The sequence below is a fragment of the Chaetodon auriga genome, chromosome 19 (assembly GCF_051107435.1).
Source record: "Chaetodon auriga isolate fChaAug3 chromosome 19, fChaAug3.hap1, whole genome shotgun sequence".
In the NCBI taxonomy this organism is placed as follows: domain Eukaryota; kingdom Metazoa; phylum Chordata; class Actinopteri; order Chaetodontiformes; family Chaetodontidae; genus Chaetodon; species Chaetodon auriga.
Window position 1 is genome coordinate 842,921 of NC_135092.1, and position 16,658 is coordinate 859,578.

The following is a 16,658-nucleotide window of genomic DNA, read 5'->3' on the forward strand; positions in this document are numbered from 1 at the left end:
TGTTCTTGAAGGCAAATAATAAACAAGGGATTTAGTAATGTAGCTTGGTCCTAGCCTTTTAAGGGCTTTGTATTCCATGGAGGACCTTAAAATTAATTCTGAATGTTATGTTATGAAGCCAGTGCAGAACAGCTAAAACTGGACCAGTGTGCCCTCTCAGTTCTGGTTAACATCTGAGCCGCAGAGTTTTAAGTGAGCTGAAGTCTCTCACATAGGATAACTGACGATTTGGCGAAGACTAGAGTGTAGGACTGGGGTTTATATACAGTGAGTGCTAATTGCCAAGTGGGCTGTAAGCAGGAAGAGAGCAGGTGAACCATGCCCAGTTCAGCTCAGGCACAGACAGAGACACAATGACAGGGAGAGAGAGAGAGAGAACACACAAGAAAAACACAAGGAAACAGGCAGGAGGATACTGTCAATCCTGACAATTTCTATTTGTTTCATGGTTTAGTAGGATTTCAGTTTTTTCCTCATTTTGCTCATCCATTTATTTATTGCCAAAAGACAGTAATGGAGTCAAAAGCTGCAGAATTGTTTGGTTCAGCACAGATGTACAGTTGTATGTCATCTACATAATATGGATACATACACTGTGCTCTATAATGATGTTACCAAGTGGCATCGTGACCATAGTGAGAATGGTAATGGACCAGGCAACTGCCTTGTGTAACCTCAAAACAGATGTTTCTCAGATACATGATCTCCAAGACTTACCTGAAACTTCTCATCTCCCTTTCGATGTATTTTTTTACCAATTTAACGCACAGTCAGAAAGACCAACCAATTGTTCAAGATGATTGATTAAGATATCATTGTCAGCTGCACTAAGGTCTAAAGGGACAAGAATTGAGACCTTTTTTTAACCTGTAGAGGAGCAACAAGATAACATGGTATTGCTGAAATGTTCAACCATGTTATTTAAAGAGTCATAGCTGTGTGACTCAAATGATCTCATACTGTTACAGAACTTTCAGCCTTGCCACCAAGGAATCTCTTTTGAAACATCAAACACACAGTGATGGTCAGTAATTGGTAATACTAATACTGAAACATTGTCAATGTTTCACCCTGTTTTTGTTACCAAGTCCAGAGTGTTACCACGCTCATGAGTGGCTTCATTTACATGTTACAAGTTCAAAGCTGTCCAGTACATTCCCAAGCTCCATAGCTTTGGAGTCATTCTCTTTGTTTATATGGATATTGAGGTCTCCATTTATTTATCAGATCATTAACGAAGAAGGATTTGTTAACCAATGATCTGACATAAAAAAGAGGTCATTTCAACTTTAGGGACAGGAGAGGAGACGGACTGTGGCTGAATATTGACAAATTGCTTAGACAGGTACAAGATGGTCTGTGATTGCTATGATGTGTTTGACCATGCCACCAGCTGTTTAAGATCACCAGGATGGTTAAAGAAGCAGCATTAGTTCTGTCTCATTTCTGATGGACACCTGAGTGTTGATATCTGTGGTTATTGTTGTTTAATAGTTCACCAGTTTGACTGAGCTTAAGTGTTGCAGCTTTTACTATCTCCATGATTGGTGATTGTGGGAAAGAAGGGTGGGTCCCTGGAGAATGTGAGGAAGAGGGGCAATGGATTGATGACATGGACAGAGACATCCTCAAAATGCCATGGGTGATATGAGGCAGAGGGTTGGTAAGGGTCTCTGGCTGTGCTGGCTGACCTTGGTGCTTATCTGTGTATTTTTGTTTTGGTACAGCATGCCAAGTGCACATTGCAGATTGGGGCCAGTAGTTGCTCACAACTACCAGTCTAACCCAGCACTATTACTATGAAAAGACTTGAATGTCCTAATAAACAATGTATAGACTCTTAAAACAGTAATCTCTCTCAATTATCTTACTAGAGGTGGGTGGTGGTGTATTTATCTGCAGAAAACCTGCAGTCTGCCTATATTTTATTATCATAATTTTGAGCTGGTGACAGCCTTGGCCAGTGGTATTATATTTTTGGGTTGTCTGTATATACGTCTCATTCTCATGAACGTAACATCCCAGGCCTTGAGGTAATTTCTTCAAATTTGGCACAAATGTTCACTTGGACTCAAGAACAAACTTGATAAGATTTTTGTGGTCAAAGGTCCCTTTTCCTCTTGTTTGTGCTATGCTATGTCTCAGGAATTCCAGCATGAACTTTTATTCCATCTGGCACAAATGTCCACTTGGACTCAAGGATGAACTGATTAGATTTTGGTGATGAAGAGTGAAATGTCATTGTGACCACACACACACAACACATAACTCAAGACACAACAAAAATTTCACATAAATAGGACAGGTCTCATTGGACAAAATGATGAAATTATAACATTTAATATCCAAAATGTCAACTTCACTGTGACATTATAATGTACACTTTTCTAGAATATTCTCTAAAATCATCTCTAGTGAAGACAACATATTTCTCACTGGAATGATACATGTCAGTATAGTGAAATGTGTGTTTTTCGCCAAAAAAAAAATACACTTAATACCTTTTATTAAATTCCTTCAAAGCCCCTGCTTTGGTCGGGACATTCCTGGGCTGCAGTGTTTGGGCAGTTGGTGTGGGCCCCCAGCCAATAACAGCACACATGTGAGGTTGGAACTATATAAAAAGGAAGCGACTAGGCACCAGACTGTCAGCAACAAGAGCTGGCAAGCAAGAGAAAGTGATGAATATAGCGGACACAGTGCTCAAAAGTGGTTGTAACCGACAATGCCTGTATTTAGGACTCATTAAATATGTTCCAATTTCCATACCAATAAAGCCATTTTTAGGCTCAACAAATAAAATCAACTTTTTTTCTTGCTCCTTGTGACCAATACAATCCTAATTCCTAAAACTTTGTAAATTTAAATAAAAACAGGATGCAATGATTTACAAGTCCTTTTTGACCTATATTCAATTGAATACAGTACAAAGACAACATATTTAAAGTTAAAACTGATACATTGTATTGTTTTTTTGTAAATATACACTCAGTCTGACTTTGATGCTTGCAATACATTTAAAGAAAGTTGGGACAGGGGCAACAAAAGATTGGGAAAGTTGTGGAATGTTCCAACTGGTATTTTTTGAGCATTCCACAACCCTTTTCATGATACTGTTAACAATTAACCCATGATAGTATCATGAAAGGGGCATCCTTGAAAGGCTCAGTCATTCACAAGCAAGAAGGACCTCTTTGTGAAAAACTGTGTAGGCAATTAGTCCAATAGTTTAAGAACAACATTTGTGAAGGCACAATTACAAGGAATTTGGAATTTCACCATCTCCAAACCACAATGTTATCAAAGTATTCAGGGAATCTGGAGAAATCTCTGCACATAAGAGGCAAAGCTGGAAAACTATGGGGCTAGAACAGTGACTGTAAATTGTGGCATTGAAAATAGAATTTGGCATTGAAAAAGGAAACATTGCCAATGAAACACTTGTGTTGGAAAAAGTTGTATTGGCACTGAAACAAGTATTACCACTGAAAAATGTCATCCAAAAAATAGAACATGAACATTCAATTATTTTGATATTTTTTATTTGGATGTTTTTCAATCACAATCTTCTGTTACCTTCATATTCTTCATCACTGTCTTTTTTTCAAATATTTATGCTTCAAGGTTTTTTTTCAGTGTCACTGGTTTTCAGTTTCAATTTTCTGTAACTGTTTAGGTGTACAGGAGTGGTTTGAGGAGAGGAACAAAGAAAGTGAGACTTGCATATCTGCATACTAATGAGAAAACATACGGCTCTGGAAAAAATTAAGAGACCACTGCAAATTTTTATGAAATCACCATCTCTACATGTACGACAGCCGTTCCATTCCAGTGTCTGTTGAATTCCAATACAACACACCTCATCCCACTTAATGAGGTATTGATTATTTGATCACCTGAACCAAATCTTATTTAACAAGGAAAATTGCCACTGCTGTGGTCACGGCTGTGGTCACGACTTTCCTTTTGCAATAGGACCAGCTAGATGGTCAGTGCTAGTTGTACCTCAAAAGTAATTCGAATCAAAAAATAACTGTTGACCATGCCAAAAGAGTTGAAAAAAAAAAAAAAGTTTTGAGTGAGGAAAAGAAGGGTTAAATTCTGACTTTATTGGCAGAGGGATATAGCGAGTGTCAGGTTGCTTCCATCCTTAAAATGTCTAAGACAGCGGTTCATAAGAACAAGGTCAAGCGGCAGACATTGGGGACAACAAAACTACAGACCGGCAGAGGGCGAAAATGACTCTCCACTGACTGGGATGACCGTCAACTCATTCGAATGTCACTCAGCAACCATAGGATGACATCAAGTGACCTACAAAACGAATGGCAAATGGCAGCTGGGGTGAGGTGCACAGCGAGAATGGTTTGATACAGGCTCCTAGAGGCAGGGCTCAGGCTGTGTAAAGCTAGAAAAAAGCATCAATGAGAAGCAAAGAAGAGCTAGGCTGAGGTTTGCAAAAGACCATAAGGATTGGACCACAGAGGACTGGGGTAAGGTCATCTTCTCTGATGAGTCCAGTTTTCAGCTTTGCCCAACACCAGCTCGTCTAATGGCTAGACAGAGACCAGGAGAGGCTTACAAGCCACAGTGTCTTGCACCCACTGTGAATTTATGTGGAAGATTGGTGATGATCTGGGGGTGCTTCAGCAAGCCTGGAATCGGGCAGATTCATCTTTGCGAAGGACGCATGAATCAAGCCACATAAAAGGTTATCCTTGAAGAAAACTTGCTTCTTTCTGCCCTGACAATGTTCCCCAGCTCTGAGGATTGGTTTTTCCACCAGGGCAATGCTCCATGCCACACAGCTAGGTCAATCAAGTTGTGGATGAAGGACCACCATATCAAGACCCTGTTATGACCAGCCCAATGTCCAGACCTGAACCCCATTGAAATCCTCTGGAATGTGATCAAGAGGAAGAAGGATGGCCACAAGCCATCAAACATAGCTGAGTTGCTTGAATTTTTGCACCAGGAGTGGCATGAAGTCACTTAACAGCAATGTGAAAGACTAGTGGAAAGCGTGCCAAGACACATGAAAGCTGTGATTACAAATCAGGGTTTTTCCACCAAATATTGATTTTTGAACTCTACTTACGTTAAAACATTAGCATTGTGTTGTTTAAAAATGAATATGAACTTGTTTTCTTTGTGTTATTTCAGGTCTGAAAAGACTGCATCTTTTGACCATTTGTCATTTTCTGCAAGTAAATGCTCTAAATGACAATGTTTTTATTTGGAATTTGGGAGAAATGTTGTCAGTAGTTGACAGAATAAAACAAAAATGTTCTTTTTACTCAAATACATACCTATAAATAATAAAATCAGAGAAACTGATCATTTTTTAATGGTCTCTGAATTTGTTCCAGAACTGTATCTCCCCACTCTGAAGCTTCCAACATGACCGCTCACCTAGCATACCTCATTGGCTTCCATGAGTTCACCCGCTATCAGTAATAACAGTTCACTGCTGTATCTACAAACATAAGTTAAGACTCCATCATGCAAAGCAAAAATCATATATCAACAACATTCAGAAATGGCACCGATCCATGTCTATGGCATGGGCAACTTGTACATCTGTGAAGGAACCATTACTGCTGAAAGGTATATACAGGTTTTACAAGAATTATGCTGCCATACAGATGACATCTTTTTAGGGACAACCCTGCTTATTCCACAAAGACAATGTCAAGCCACTAACAGCGTGGCTTTGTCGTAAAAGAGTGTGGGTACTAACCTGGCCTGCCTGCATTCCAGATTTGTTCCCCATTGAGAATGTGTGGCACATTATGAAGCACAAAATATGACAATGGAGACCAGCAATTGAGCAATTCATATCATATATCAGGCAAAAATGGGAGAGAAATTCTCTTTCAAAACTTCAAAACACAAAACTATTTCCTCAGTTCCAAAACACTTACAGTGTTGTTAAAAAGGTGGTAAAGACAGTACTATCCCAACTTTTGGAGCATGCTGCAAGCATCAGAGTCAGAATGAGCATATATTGACAACAAAACAAAACAAAAAAACAATAAAGTTTTAAACATTAAATATCTTGTCTGTGTACTGTATTCCACTGAATATATGTCAAAAAAAAATTGCATTCTTTTTTATTACTGTTTTACACAGCATCCCAATTTTTTCAACTAAATAGCTGGTAACGGTCAGAGGTTTTCATCAAAATATGGTTTTTAAGTTTTAGTTTGTTACGTTTGAAAACACGTCATATGTGCTGAAAAACATTAATTAAAACACCATTACCAACAATTGTGCAGCCTTATTGCTTTCTTTTTTCAAAGAGTTACGACAAAACAAATCAACATGTTTGGATATATGTTTACTGAAAAGAAAATGGGCTTAACAATCATACTTCTTACTTCATGGTTATGCCAATAATTTGGAACTTAAACATCACTCTGCATGTTCTTCATAAGGCAGTTCAGCATGACCAATTTGTCACTCATCTTTTTTCAGTTCTTCTTATAAGGCAGATCAACATTTGTGACATGGCAAATATCAAATCCAAGCAATCTTTCCAATCATAGAGTTATTTCTATGGTCAAAACAAAGGAAGGTAATAGAAGCTAACATCAAAAGAAAGAGCATGAGCTGTAGGCTATGCAACATTATCTGATGTGACAGCAAACAAAGGATATGATTTTGTGACCTTACCCATTATCACAGTACGATTTGCCAGGTGTAAGACACACAGGTGTGTGAACTGAGTCTTTTAAGTTCTTTTTCTGTCTTCACACACCTAATTCCTCAATTTTATTTCTGAGCAATGGAGTGCACCAGTATGATTGTCTTTAAGGATACAGTCCATTATCCCCATTTTGTATGACATGCTCTGTGTCATGGCCCTCTCTGTTTTCATCCAGATTACTTTCCATTCATTCATGTAACACAAATTTTAACGTAACGAAATAGCAGCTTCTTTCTACGGTGAGCATCAGTTATGAAATGACAACTGTTATTTGTAGATTTATAAGATAACATTAAGTCCACGAGCTGGCTGAGATGCTGTCCCTTGTGTCTTTTTTGCCTTAAACAGTCCAGATGTAGGGTGAACTTAAAAAAAGCTATATTGTTGTGTTCACAACAAAGACTGTATGACTGTTACAGTATGCATTTAGTGCTGCCTCAACACCAAAATGACATCAGATAGACCAGTGAAATGTGAAACAATAAAAAATATTAAGTAAAATGCACTTATTTCAAATGCAATAAACAGTAAGTGGTCACCTGAACTTCTGAAGAGATGGAGGAGGAACCACGATAAACTCCGTGAAACTTCTTACAATGTACAGTTTACAGACACTTGCAACTTTGGTTTCCTTTCTTTTTGTACAGAAAAGCTTCAACAACACAGATCAGATCAGAAGAGAAAATCCCTGGAGGAAATCATCTCTTTAAGCAAATGTATTATGTACCTAACAGTTAATCAGTATTCTCTCAATGTTTGAACAACTGACATGTCCTGGTAAACAAAGGAACCCACACCAGTCAGATAAGAAGATGGGTTTCAGTTTAATACTCTTGACCAGGTTTATTCATCATCAAAGCAAAAATGCTGATAAACTTTTAGCTGCTGCTCTGGAGCAGCATACAGAGTGAGCAGGTGACAGTCCGATGTCGTGCCTAGACAGTACTGTTGGCTGCTGCAGGAATCAAACTGGTAGCCTAGTTACAAGGTGGTATGCTAATCACCTTGCACCTGGGTGAGAAAATGACAGAATCAATGGTATTAATCATTAAACTTCTTGAAAATGAAATCATGTATGTTGGTTTGAAAAAGAAATAGCATATTGTAAAAAATTACTCAAAATCTGAAGCGCCAGCTTACAGTTTGTTCCACTTAAGTCATTTCCGTTATGAGGCCTGACAGCTATGACAGCTATCTCTCGCTATCTCTCACTATATAAACAGGCATTGTCCATCTTTCTGTTCAGGTATTTCTCCACACAGCACAGTGTGTACTGTCCATTGGCACTGAGGCAGGTGTGTATATTATAGATGGAACTTTTGGCTGTCAGTCGTCAATGAATGTCAGCCTGCCCGGTCCCTCGTTCCTCATCCAGCGGCGGTACCTCTTCATCCTCGGGTCAGTTGCCATCTTCACCTTCATTTCCTCCTCCTGCTCCTTTCTGTACACCTGAAAGACACATCAGGGATGTTTGTACTAGCAAATTCGAGTTTACAGCGCTACATCGAAGGCTGGAGGACACTTGACTGCTGACAGCCAGTCCAAGTTTTCCCAAGGCATATTACAGGCCTGGGGAAAATGAATAAAACAATACACATACTTATTCTCATAAAATAACACAATGAGACAAAATTACATGAATAAATAAATAAAAATAAATTTTAAAAAAGTTTAGGAGAAGAAACAAAATATCATTGCAATGAGCTCAGAAAATACTCATTTATCTGACGAAAACAAAAACAAACACAACCACATAACAACCGGTTAAGGAAAGGACCGGTTACAGAAATTGTCTTGCAAACTGGGAGTTAGGACTGGAATATCTTGATGTATTTCAGCACCAATTTCCAATTCCAAGTCAATAGGCCTCTTCTGAGATAAAACACTCTAAGAATACAGTCCACCAAGGGGAATCTGCAAACCTCCTGTTTCAGTACAGGTATGACAATAATAGAAGTGGCACAATGGTTTCTCCACTAAATTATCCACCTTAGGGCACAGTATTATCATATAATAACTTTTGTATAGAGAAAAACTCAAACAGTTTGGGGAAAAACTCAGATAGGAGATCATTCACTGTACAATACCATAGCCAAAGTCACAGATTGGTTATTGGCCATTTAATTACTGAACGACCTGCCTACAGGCTTTGTCACATTGAAAAGACTGTAAACCAAAACTTTACAGAAAGACAAAGACAGTAAATCTGCTAGTACAGCCATAAACACACATAAACATTAAATTCTTTCTGATAATAGTAAGTTATGGCCAGGATGATATACAGGGTTACAGGAAACAGCAGGTCAACAAAAGGTGTAGGCTGGGTTAAGATTCTCTGCAAAAGGAAACATGGCATGAATTCATTATAAGGCTGAAAGACTCAACTCACAAGTCTAAGCAGATTCACAAAGGCTAAATACACATCTGTTTCATAAAGAAAATTGTGAGTTGATTCAATACTTTGACATGATTGTTATTGTAATGACAAAAATACCAAAAGGTAGAGTGGCTGCGATTCTGGGACAAGAAGGGTTCTGCTAATAGTTAAGGCGTGGCCGGCCTGGTTCTCCTCACAATACAAGAGATTTCTCTCAGGGATCTGTTTATTAGTGTAAGATAGTTTGTCTCAATGTCACAGAATGTCACATAGAAAGCCAGATACTTAAATCAGGATACACATAGATAATATCAAGAAAAAAATAAAACTGACTATTAATTTATACTGACATATTATAGCTGTTAAACATCAGCATGTTTGTAGGGTCATTGTGAGCATGTTAACGTGTTCCTAATATTAGCTTTTTGCTCAAAGCAGATTCTTAGTCCTGTTAATGTCTTCTTCATCTCTGACAGGATCAATACAGCTCTTACGGACAAAAATGTTTGCTAACTTTTCGACTCATAGCAAGAATGAGGGTTGTGGTTGCTTTTGCCTTGAGATGAGTAAATGGATGAAGGAAAAGAGGGAACACAAACTAAAAGGAAGATATCAGAAAAAACAAGAAAGTAAACAGGGGACAGTGGAAGACCCATAAAGATGAATAAAAAGGAGGAAGAAGGGAGATAGAGAGGAGAAAATTCCATATTGCTTACTATTTATGGTTGATTTATATTATACCATGGTCTGGGTGAATACTCGATTCTGATTGGTGTCCGCATGGTGTCCGTTAAAAAGTGTTGTAGGACACCTATAAAAAAGTTCCAGTCAAATAGCCTGATTGTTCTAAATTATTGCTCTGGCTCAAACGCTAGTTGGTAACCGTGGCAACAGAAACTCAGAACATACGTTAACATACGTTATTTCACAGTGTATTTGATGGACATGCCAGTATCTCTGTCAAATTTCATGATCAACAGCAATGTTGCATTTAATTTTAAATAGTTTGTCGCCTGTCTTTCCGTCTTGCTTAGCTTACTTACTTACTTGCTTGATACAGAGTGAATGGTGGATAATATTTATAAAAACAATTTAGGATAGACTTACTTGCTTGATAAACATTTAATGATGAGAGTGAATGGTGGATAATATTTCTTGCAATAAAAATGATTTAGGAAACTATCTGTGGACTTAGATTCTTTGAAACAAAATTTCGCATCATCCTCTGGGCACACACAAGTGGTAAAAAGTGCACTTGCCCTCTGAAATGATGCTTTGTATCACGTAACATAACGTTAAGCAATCATCTCACTTCCCTCCACTGATTAGGCCTAATATAACAGTTGCAGCCAACTGAGCTGCAGGTTCTGTGGCCAGAGCCAGTTACCTTAGCAACGCGTCACAACGAGAGATACTAAAGTCCACTCAGCTGTTTCTTGTGAAACTTTTAACGGTAAAAAACAAGATTAATGTATTAATAATTGATTTAATATTTATTTCTTTCGTAAGTGACCATGGTATAAGTGGGATAATGCCCTTCGAGGTGTCCTTTATCAGAAATGAATGGACTTCACGGAAGCAGTTCACGCCTCCGCGTCGTCCATTCATTTCTGATAATGGACACCTTGTCGGGCATTATCCCTTACTTGTTGTATAGTGTACATATGTTATAATACTTATTATATTTTACTACATTCTAAGAGCTTTTTATTTCCTTTCTATTGCTGTTACTGTTGGAGCAACTGCAACTGACCCATTTTCCCTCTGGGACCAATAAAATATTCTGATTGTGATTCTGAAAAGGAAATAATGGAAGACTTTCAGAAGACAGATGAAGGTAAAGGAGGGAAGATGGAACAAATGATACAGAGAGAGGATTTAAAACGACAAACCTCATAGTTTTCTTTAATCCAGAGCTGTTTCACAAGGAAGGACTGTCTGGTGTTTTCATCCAGACTGTCAAACTGTGACTGTGACATCTTCATGTACCTCCTGAGAATTAAAACACAGTCTGTTGTGAGATAACCTGACACTGAGAGGATGCTGAGGTCAGAAACACAAAAAGGTTTCTAGATTCACCTCATTCATCCAGTTAGTACAACACTACATTGCGTCTAACTTTTCACAAGAACTGACCTGATGATGTAAAACTTCTCCTTGTCTCCGTACTCCTCCCTGCAGATGGTGAAGCGGTAAACCCAGGATGTGTACCAGGCCACATAGTTGGTCAGGTAGTAGGGGAAGAGCACGATCTGACAGAGCAGGATGTCTGACAAGATGGGCTTCTGGTAGCCTCCTTTGATGTCAATCTTGTTTTTGATTATGTCACGGATCACATCCTCCTCCTGCTCCCGGATCTCCTCTTTGGAGCGGCGGTTCTTGCCCTTCTCCTTGGTGCGGTTGAGAAGGCCTTGCTGCTTGGCAATCTCTGTGGCCTGGATTCGGTATTTCGGGACTGTCACCAGGTAGTTGATGGCCTCGTTGTAGCTACTGTGCCAGCTGTAGTACTTTGTAAAGACAGGGAGATAAGAGGTATGAGAGGTATGTGCTAATGGGCTTTTGTCTGCCTGTCTAGAATCTTGAATTTGTCATACTGAAATAATACAAACAAATATACAAAAACAAGCCAGCATGAGAAAGGAAGTGTAATGTACTATTAACATTCTAAAATAAAAAATTTGTTACATTTCCAGTGTCTATTTTTATTGGCAAAAATCACAAAAATACTACTGTGATTGCAAATCCTCTCGTCCAGCCCCAAGGCTGATACTGATCTTAAGTCATCATTCTACAGATTTTTGCTGTCCAAGGTAAAGAGTTCTGAACAAGCTGTAATTAAAACCATTAGAACTAGTGATTTAAGTTTTTGCTTTGCACAGATGAAGCATTTTGTCATTTAATGTATAAAAGTGAATGCTGTTTATTACTTTGAACATCAATTTTACTGTTTTATTACACAATTTTGTGTACATTTGCCACGTCACTATAGCTTTATCTTTATCTGGTTTAATCCACCATGAAATAGAAGAAAAGGTGTGTCAAAATAAATACCTAGAATAACAATAATTGTTATTACTGTCAGCAAATCTCTCTCGATGTCAGCAAAACAAAGGAGCTGACTGTGGACTACAGGAAGCAACAGAGGGAGGGACACACTCCCATCACAATCAATGGGACTACGGTGACAGCCAGGAGCTTTAGGACTGGACTCACCACGCTGACACAATCAGAAAAACAGCAAGACAACAGCTCTTCTTCAGCAAGCTAAGGAGGCTCAACATGTACTCCAGAATACTCTGCAACTTCTACAGATGCACCATTGAGAGTATCCTCACTGGCTGCATCACTGGCAGTCGCACTGCCCTCAACCCAAAGGCTCTATAGAGGGTGGTGAAAACTGCTCAGCGCATCATCAGGACGAAGATGCAATCCATGGAGGACTTCTACATCCAGAGGTACAGAAAGAAGACCAATAATCATCCCTGCAACAAACTGCTCTGCATGCTGCCATCTGGCAGACAGTATCACAGCATCCTGTACCCCACAATCAGGCTCAGCGAAAGCTTTATCCCACAGACTACAAAACCAACGAATTCTTGAACTCTCAAGCTGATCACTATCACTGTTAGTCTTACTGCACAATACTTAATAATACTTTTATGTTAACCTGTTTTACATGTGTGTGTGTGCACCCATTACCTGTTTATACACATACACGTCATAGTATACATATATGTTGATTTTACTGCTGTTTACAAGCTGTTAAACAGCCACAGCATATATATTTATGTGCATTACCTGTCTACATCCTGTTCTAAACCTGTCCATAACTGGTTTGATTCAAGCATAATAAGGCATTACAACATTACTGCACAACTTGTAAAAATTACACTTTTTATCACTACACCAGTCTACCTCATTTTATAGCATCTTATGTACTCCTTAAATTATTCGCTTTAGAACCTGTTGGTAGTTTCTGGTCCTGCTGGAGGCTGCAGTCATACCTGGAAGATGGAGATGGCACAGATTGTGACCAGGATAACAATCCTGACGTCCACTTTGGGGGTGAGCTGTCGGCGATAATAGGCGTAGTAGTGCTGATAGTACTCCTCTGGATGGTCAAGCATGTAGTCATAGTCGCGCCGAGTGTCTTCATCCTACACACAAAGACAAAGACGCATGATTTCTGTTTTTGCTTGAATATTGAAGACCTGCAGGAGGGGCTCAGAGCATGAGTAAAGAAAGCTCATTTTCTGAGGTAAAAGACTGTAAGTACTATTTTCTTAGTGTTTTTGTTGATTGTGATTTTTGACCTTGCTGCCTTATCTGGGCCATTATAAAGCAGCTTTTGGAATATTACAGAGATGGCACTAAGATCCTTACAACAGTGTAATAATACCATCTGAACGTGACCTGACATGTTCAAATCCTTATAAAACAACCTGAGAAATCAGAAATATATATATATATAAGAGAAACAAGTCCCTAAGAGAAAATGGAAGGGATACCAAATGGAGCATAAAGGAGACAGACAGAAGTTCAACAAGGATACAACACACAGTATGGCACTGTTGTCAGAATATTAGAGAAATACCACAGGAGGCTGATGACACCCTACAAGAGCTGCACTGACCAACTGATTAATTAACTGGTTGATTGACAGAAAATTAGGAAACAACTATTTTAAAAAGCGATTAATTGTATTGAGTCAAACTTAACTCATTCCAGTTTTTGAAATGTGAATATTTTCAGTTATCAGGGGACTTCTATGACAGCAAACTGAATACGTTTGGGGTTTAGACCATTGGTTAGACATGACATTTGAAGACATCACCTTGTGCTTGCAGTTGTTGCAGCCTTACACACTGAAGAATAAAACTGTCAAGAAAGTCAAGAAAAAGAAAGGCTCCAGTTTTTACACTGATAACATAAGAATACTATAGAATGCAAAAACAGACTATGAATCTTTAGGGGAATATTAATTATATTCATTACTTATTATCATAAGTGAGAAATATTACAGACACCATTATATGGGTGATGACACGCTATGAAAAAACGTAAAACAGACCAATAAAAAAGATTAAATATTAGTTATAGAAATGCAAATACACAACACCAGACAGTTCACAGATAGTATAAAATATTATAGGACATTAAGACTCCTTTTAGGAAAACTGTAGAACTTCGTAAGAGGAGGACAATTTCATCAAGGGCAAAATGGGGAGTGCTGTCTTATATTGGTACCATAGCGCAACACATGAATTTTCAAGAATATTATACATATAATATAGTAGGCCAATAGACATCATGGATTACTATAAAGATTGAAAGGGATCAAGGGATCTAAACACATGCTAATAATCCCTATAGAATATTCAGGTTATGTTATGTTATGACTATTAGGACGCAAGACGAAGACCATGAAATAAAACATATTGAAAGAAAGGATACATTATAAATAATACGGATGAGAACATCAGACAGTCCCGACATGAACATACATTCAAGGGTGTAAACACACTGTAACTTCCTATAAGAGTTCTATAGGGGTATAGCAAGGAAAGACTATTAAAGGACTTAGGTTATGAGGATATTATTGGGCACATTCTGAATGTGAGAGATACACATATTCTAAAAGAGAATGAGAGACATGGCTACGTGTCACAGACACTTGGACCGACCTTTAGCGTCTCGTACGCGGTCGCAATGAGCAGGAACTTCTTCTGGGAGGATTCCTGGGTCTCTCCCTCTAAGCCGGGCTCACCCGGCCTGAATCGGTCAGGGTGATACCGGCGCGCCAGCTGCCGGTAAGCACGGGCGATCTCCGTCTTGGCGGCCTCCCGGGTGACGCCGAGCACATCGTAGCAAACCTCGGTGCCGCAGTACAGGCCTTCCACCAGCGCAGTAACCGTCTGCAGGGATAACAAGGACAATACGAGCACCGCATACCGCCACCAAGACTTTACCGTCCGCGGACACAAAGTAAACCCTCCGCTACCGCCGCAGCACCCCTCCGTGGGCGCAGCCATTTCTGTTTGTCTGCCGCTACTGCCAAACCGGGACGTGAAGTTACGTCCATTTGCGGACATACAGTTGCTATTAGACACGCCTACTAAGGTACATGACACGCCCCACAAATGGTTAGGGTTAACGTTACGCACTACAAGTTCTTAGATAAAATTTAGGACAACCTCTAAGGGGGTGTGTCGTGCAGTGAAGTGGGTGTGTCATGTACTGAAGTAGGTGTATCATGTAGTCTGCGTGACTGCAGCTAGACTCAACACTACCACCTCTGAGTAACGCATGCGCCAGCGTGTCCGCCATCTGACAGGTAGGTACGGCGGTGCTATTTGGACATACCATGCAGAACTGTAACAGAACTGTCATTCAGCAGATTGTAAGCTTAAATTCACCAAATTCAGTGCAACATGTCCTATTGCAGCTTTGATGGAGGAGAGACCCACATGAGGGCAGTTTCCATGGAAACACCCTGGGTTCAAAAAAAGTTAAGACACGCCCTGGAGCAGGGCTGGACAGGGACCAAAAAATAGCCCTGGCATTTTTGGCCATGGCGGCCCACCATGATTATTTATACGATATGCGGAGGCACACGACATACCAGAGGATATATGCACACATTGTGTTGTTTCAAAAATTAAAATAAAGCACAGTAGCCTACATGGAAGAGAGTTACCATGCTTAAAAAATTCTATGTTCTTTCACTACTCACAGAGACTTTCATCTTGGGAGAGATGCCACAATTACCATTTTGAAGTGAAAGTGGTTGTCAAAGAAACACTGCTAGAGATGTTTTTAGACTAGTGTTTAATGAAATTTCCTGTTTACAAATACAAATACACTACAGTAAGACCATACATCCATGTAAAATAAAGAGCTCCTCATGGTGGCACCTTTAAGTGTGAAAAACACAGAGAATGAAAGAGAGACAGAGAGAGTGTGTGTGTGAGAGAGAATTTCTCTCTCTCTCTCTCTCTCTCTCTCTCTCACACACACACACACACACACACACACACACACACACACAGTCTAAGGTGACCACCTCCAAACCAGCAAAGACGAGGTTGTGAACAAAACTCTATAGGAACATGTCCATTATGTGTCCATGGCAAATAAACACCCATAAATCCACTTAGAAAACAGAATGGTGGTTGCACGGTGGCAAGGTGGCACAGTGGCAACACTGTCGCCTCACAGCAAGAAGGTCCCGGGTTCGAATCTCGCTGCGGGCACCGGGTGTGTCCTCCACCATGCTTCGGTGCCTGCTGCTTGAGGAGGGCCTTTCTGTGTGGAGTTTGCATGTTCTCCCCGTGTTCACCTGGGGTATCCTCCGTAAAAATATACCCCCACTAAAAACATGCAAGAAGATCACCACCTGACCAATGGTGACACAGAAGAATGGTCCCCGGGCGCCGGTCTGGCTGCCCACCGCTCCTGGTCTGCCGCGGAGGAGGGACGAAGGCGGAAGTCAAATTTCACCTCTGTGTGCCGTGCTGCATGTGTGTGACAATAAAGGGGAATGTCTCCCCGATTCTTCTTCTTCTTAGAATG

General features: G+C 39.7%; 1 protein-coding gene across 1 annotated transcript; it reads right to left on the minus strand.

Annotated features, from left to right (window-relative positions):
• Positions 1–6,323: 6,323 nt before the first annotated feature.
• Positions 6,324–15,177, minus strand: dnajc25 (DnaJ (Hsp40) homolog, subfamily C, member 25). Its single transcript, XM_076758097.1, has 5 exons — positions 14,771–15,177; positions 13,091–13,243; positions 11,223–11,593; positions 10,979–11,078; positions 6,324–8,158 (listed from the first exon to the last, which is right to left on the minus strand). Exons 1-5 carry the CDS (start codon positions 15,116–15,118, stop codon positions 8,036–8,038), a joined length of 1,095 nt encoding a protein of 364 aa, XP_076614212.1. The 5' UTR covers positions 15,119–15,177; the 3' UTR covers positions 6,324–8,035.
• Positions 15,178–16,658: the final 1,481 nt, after the last annotated feature.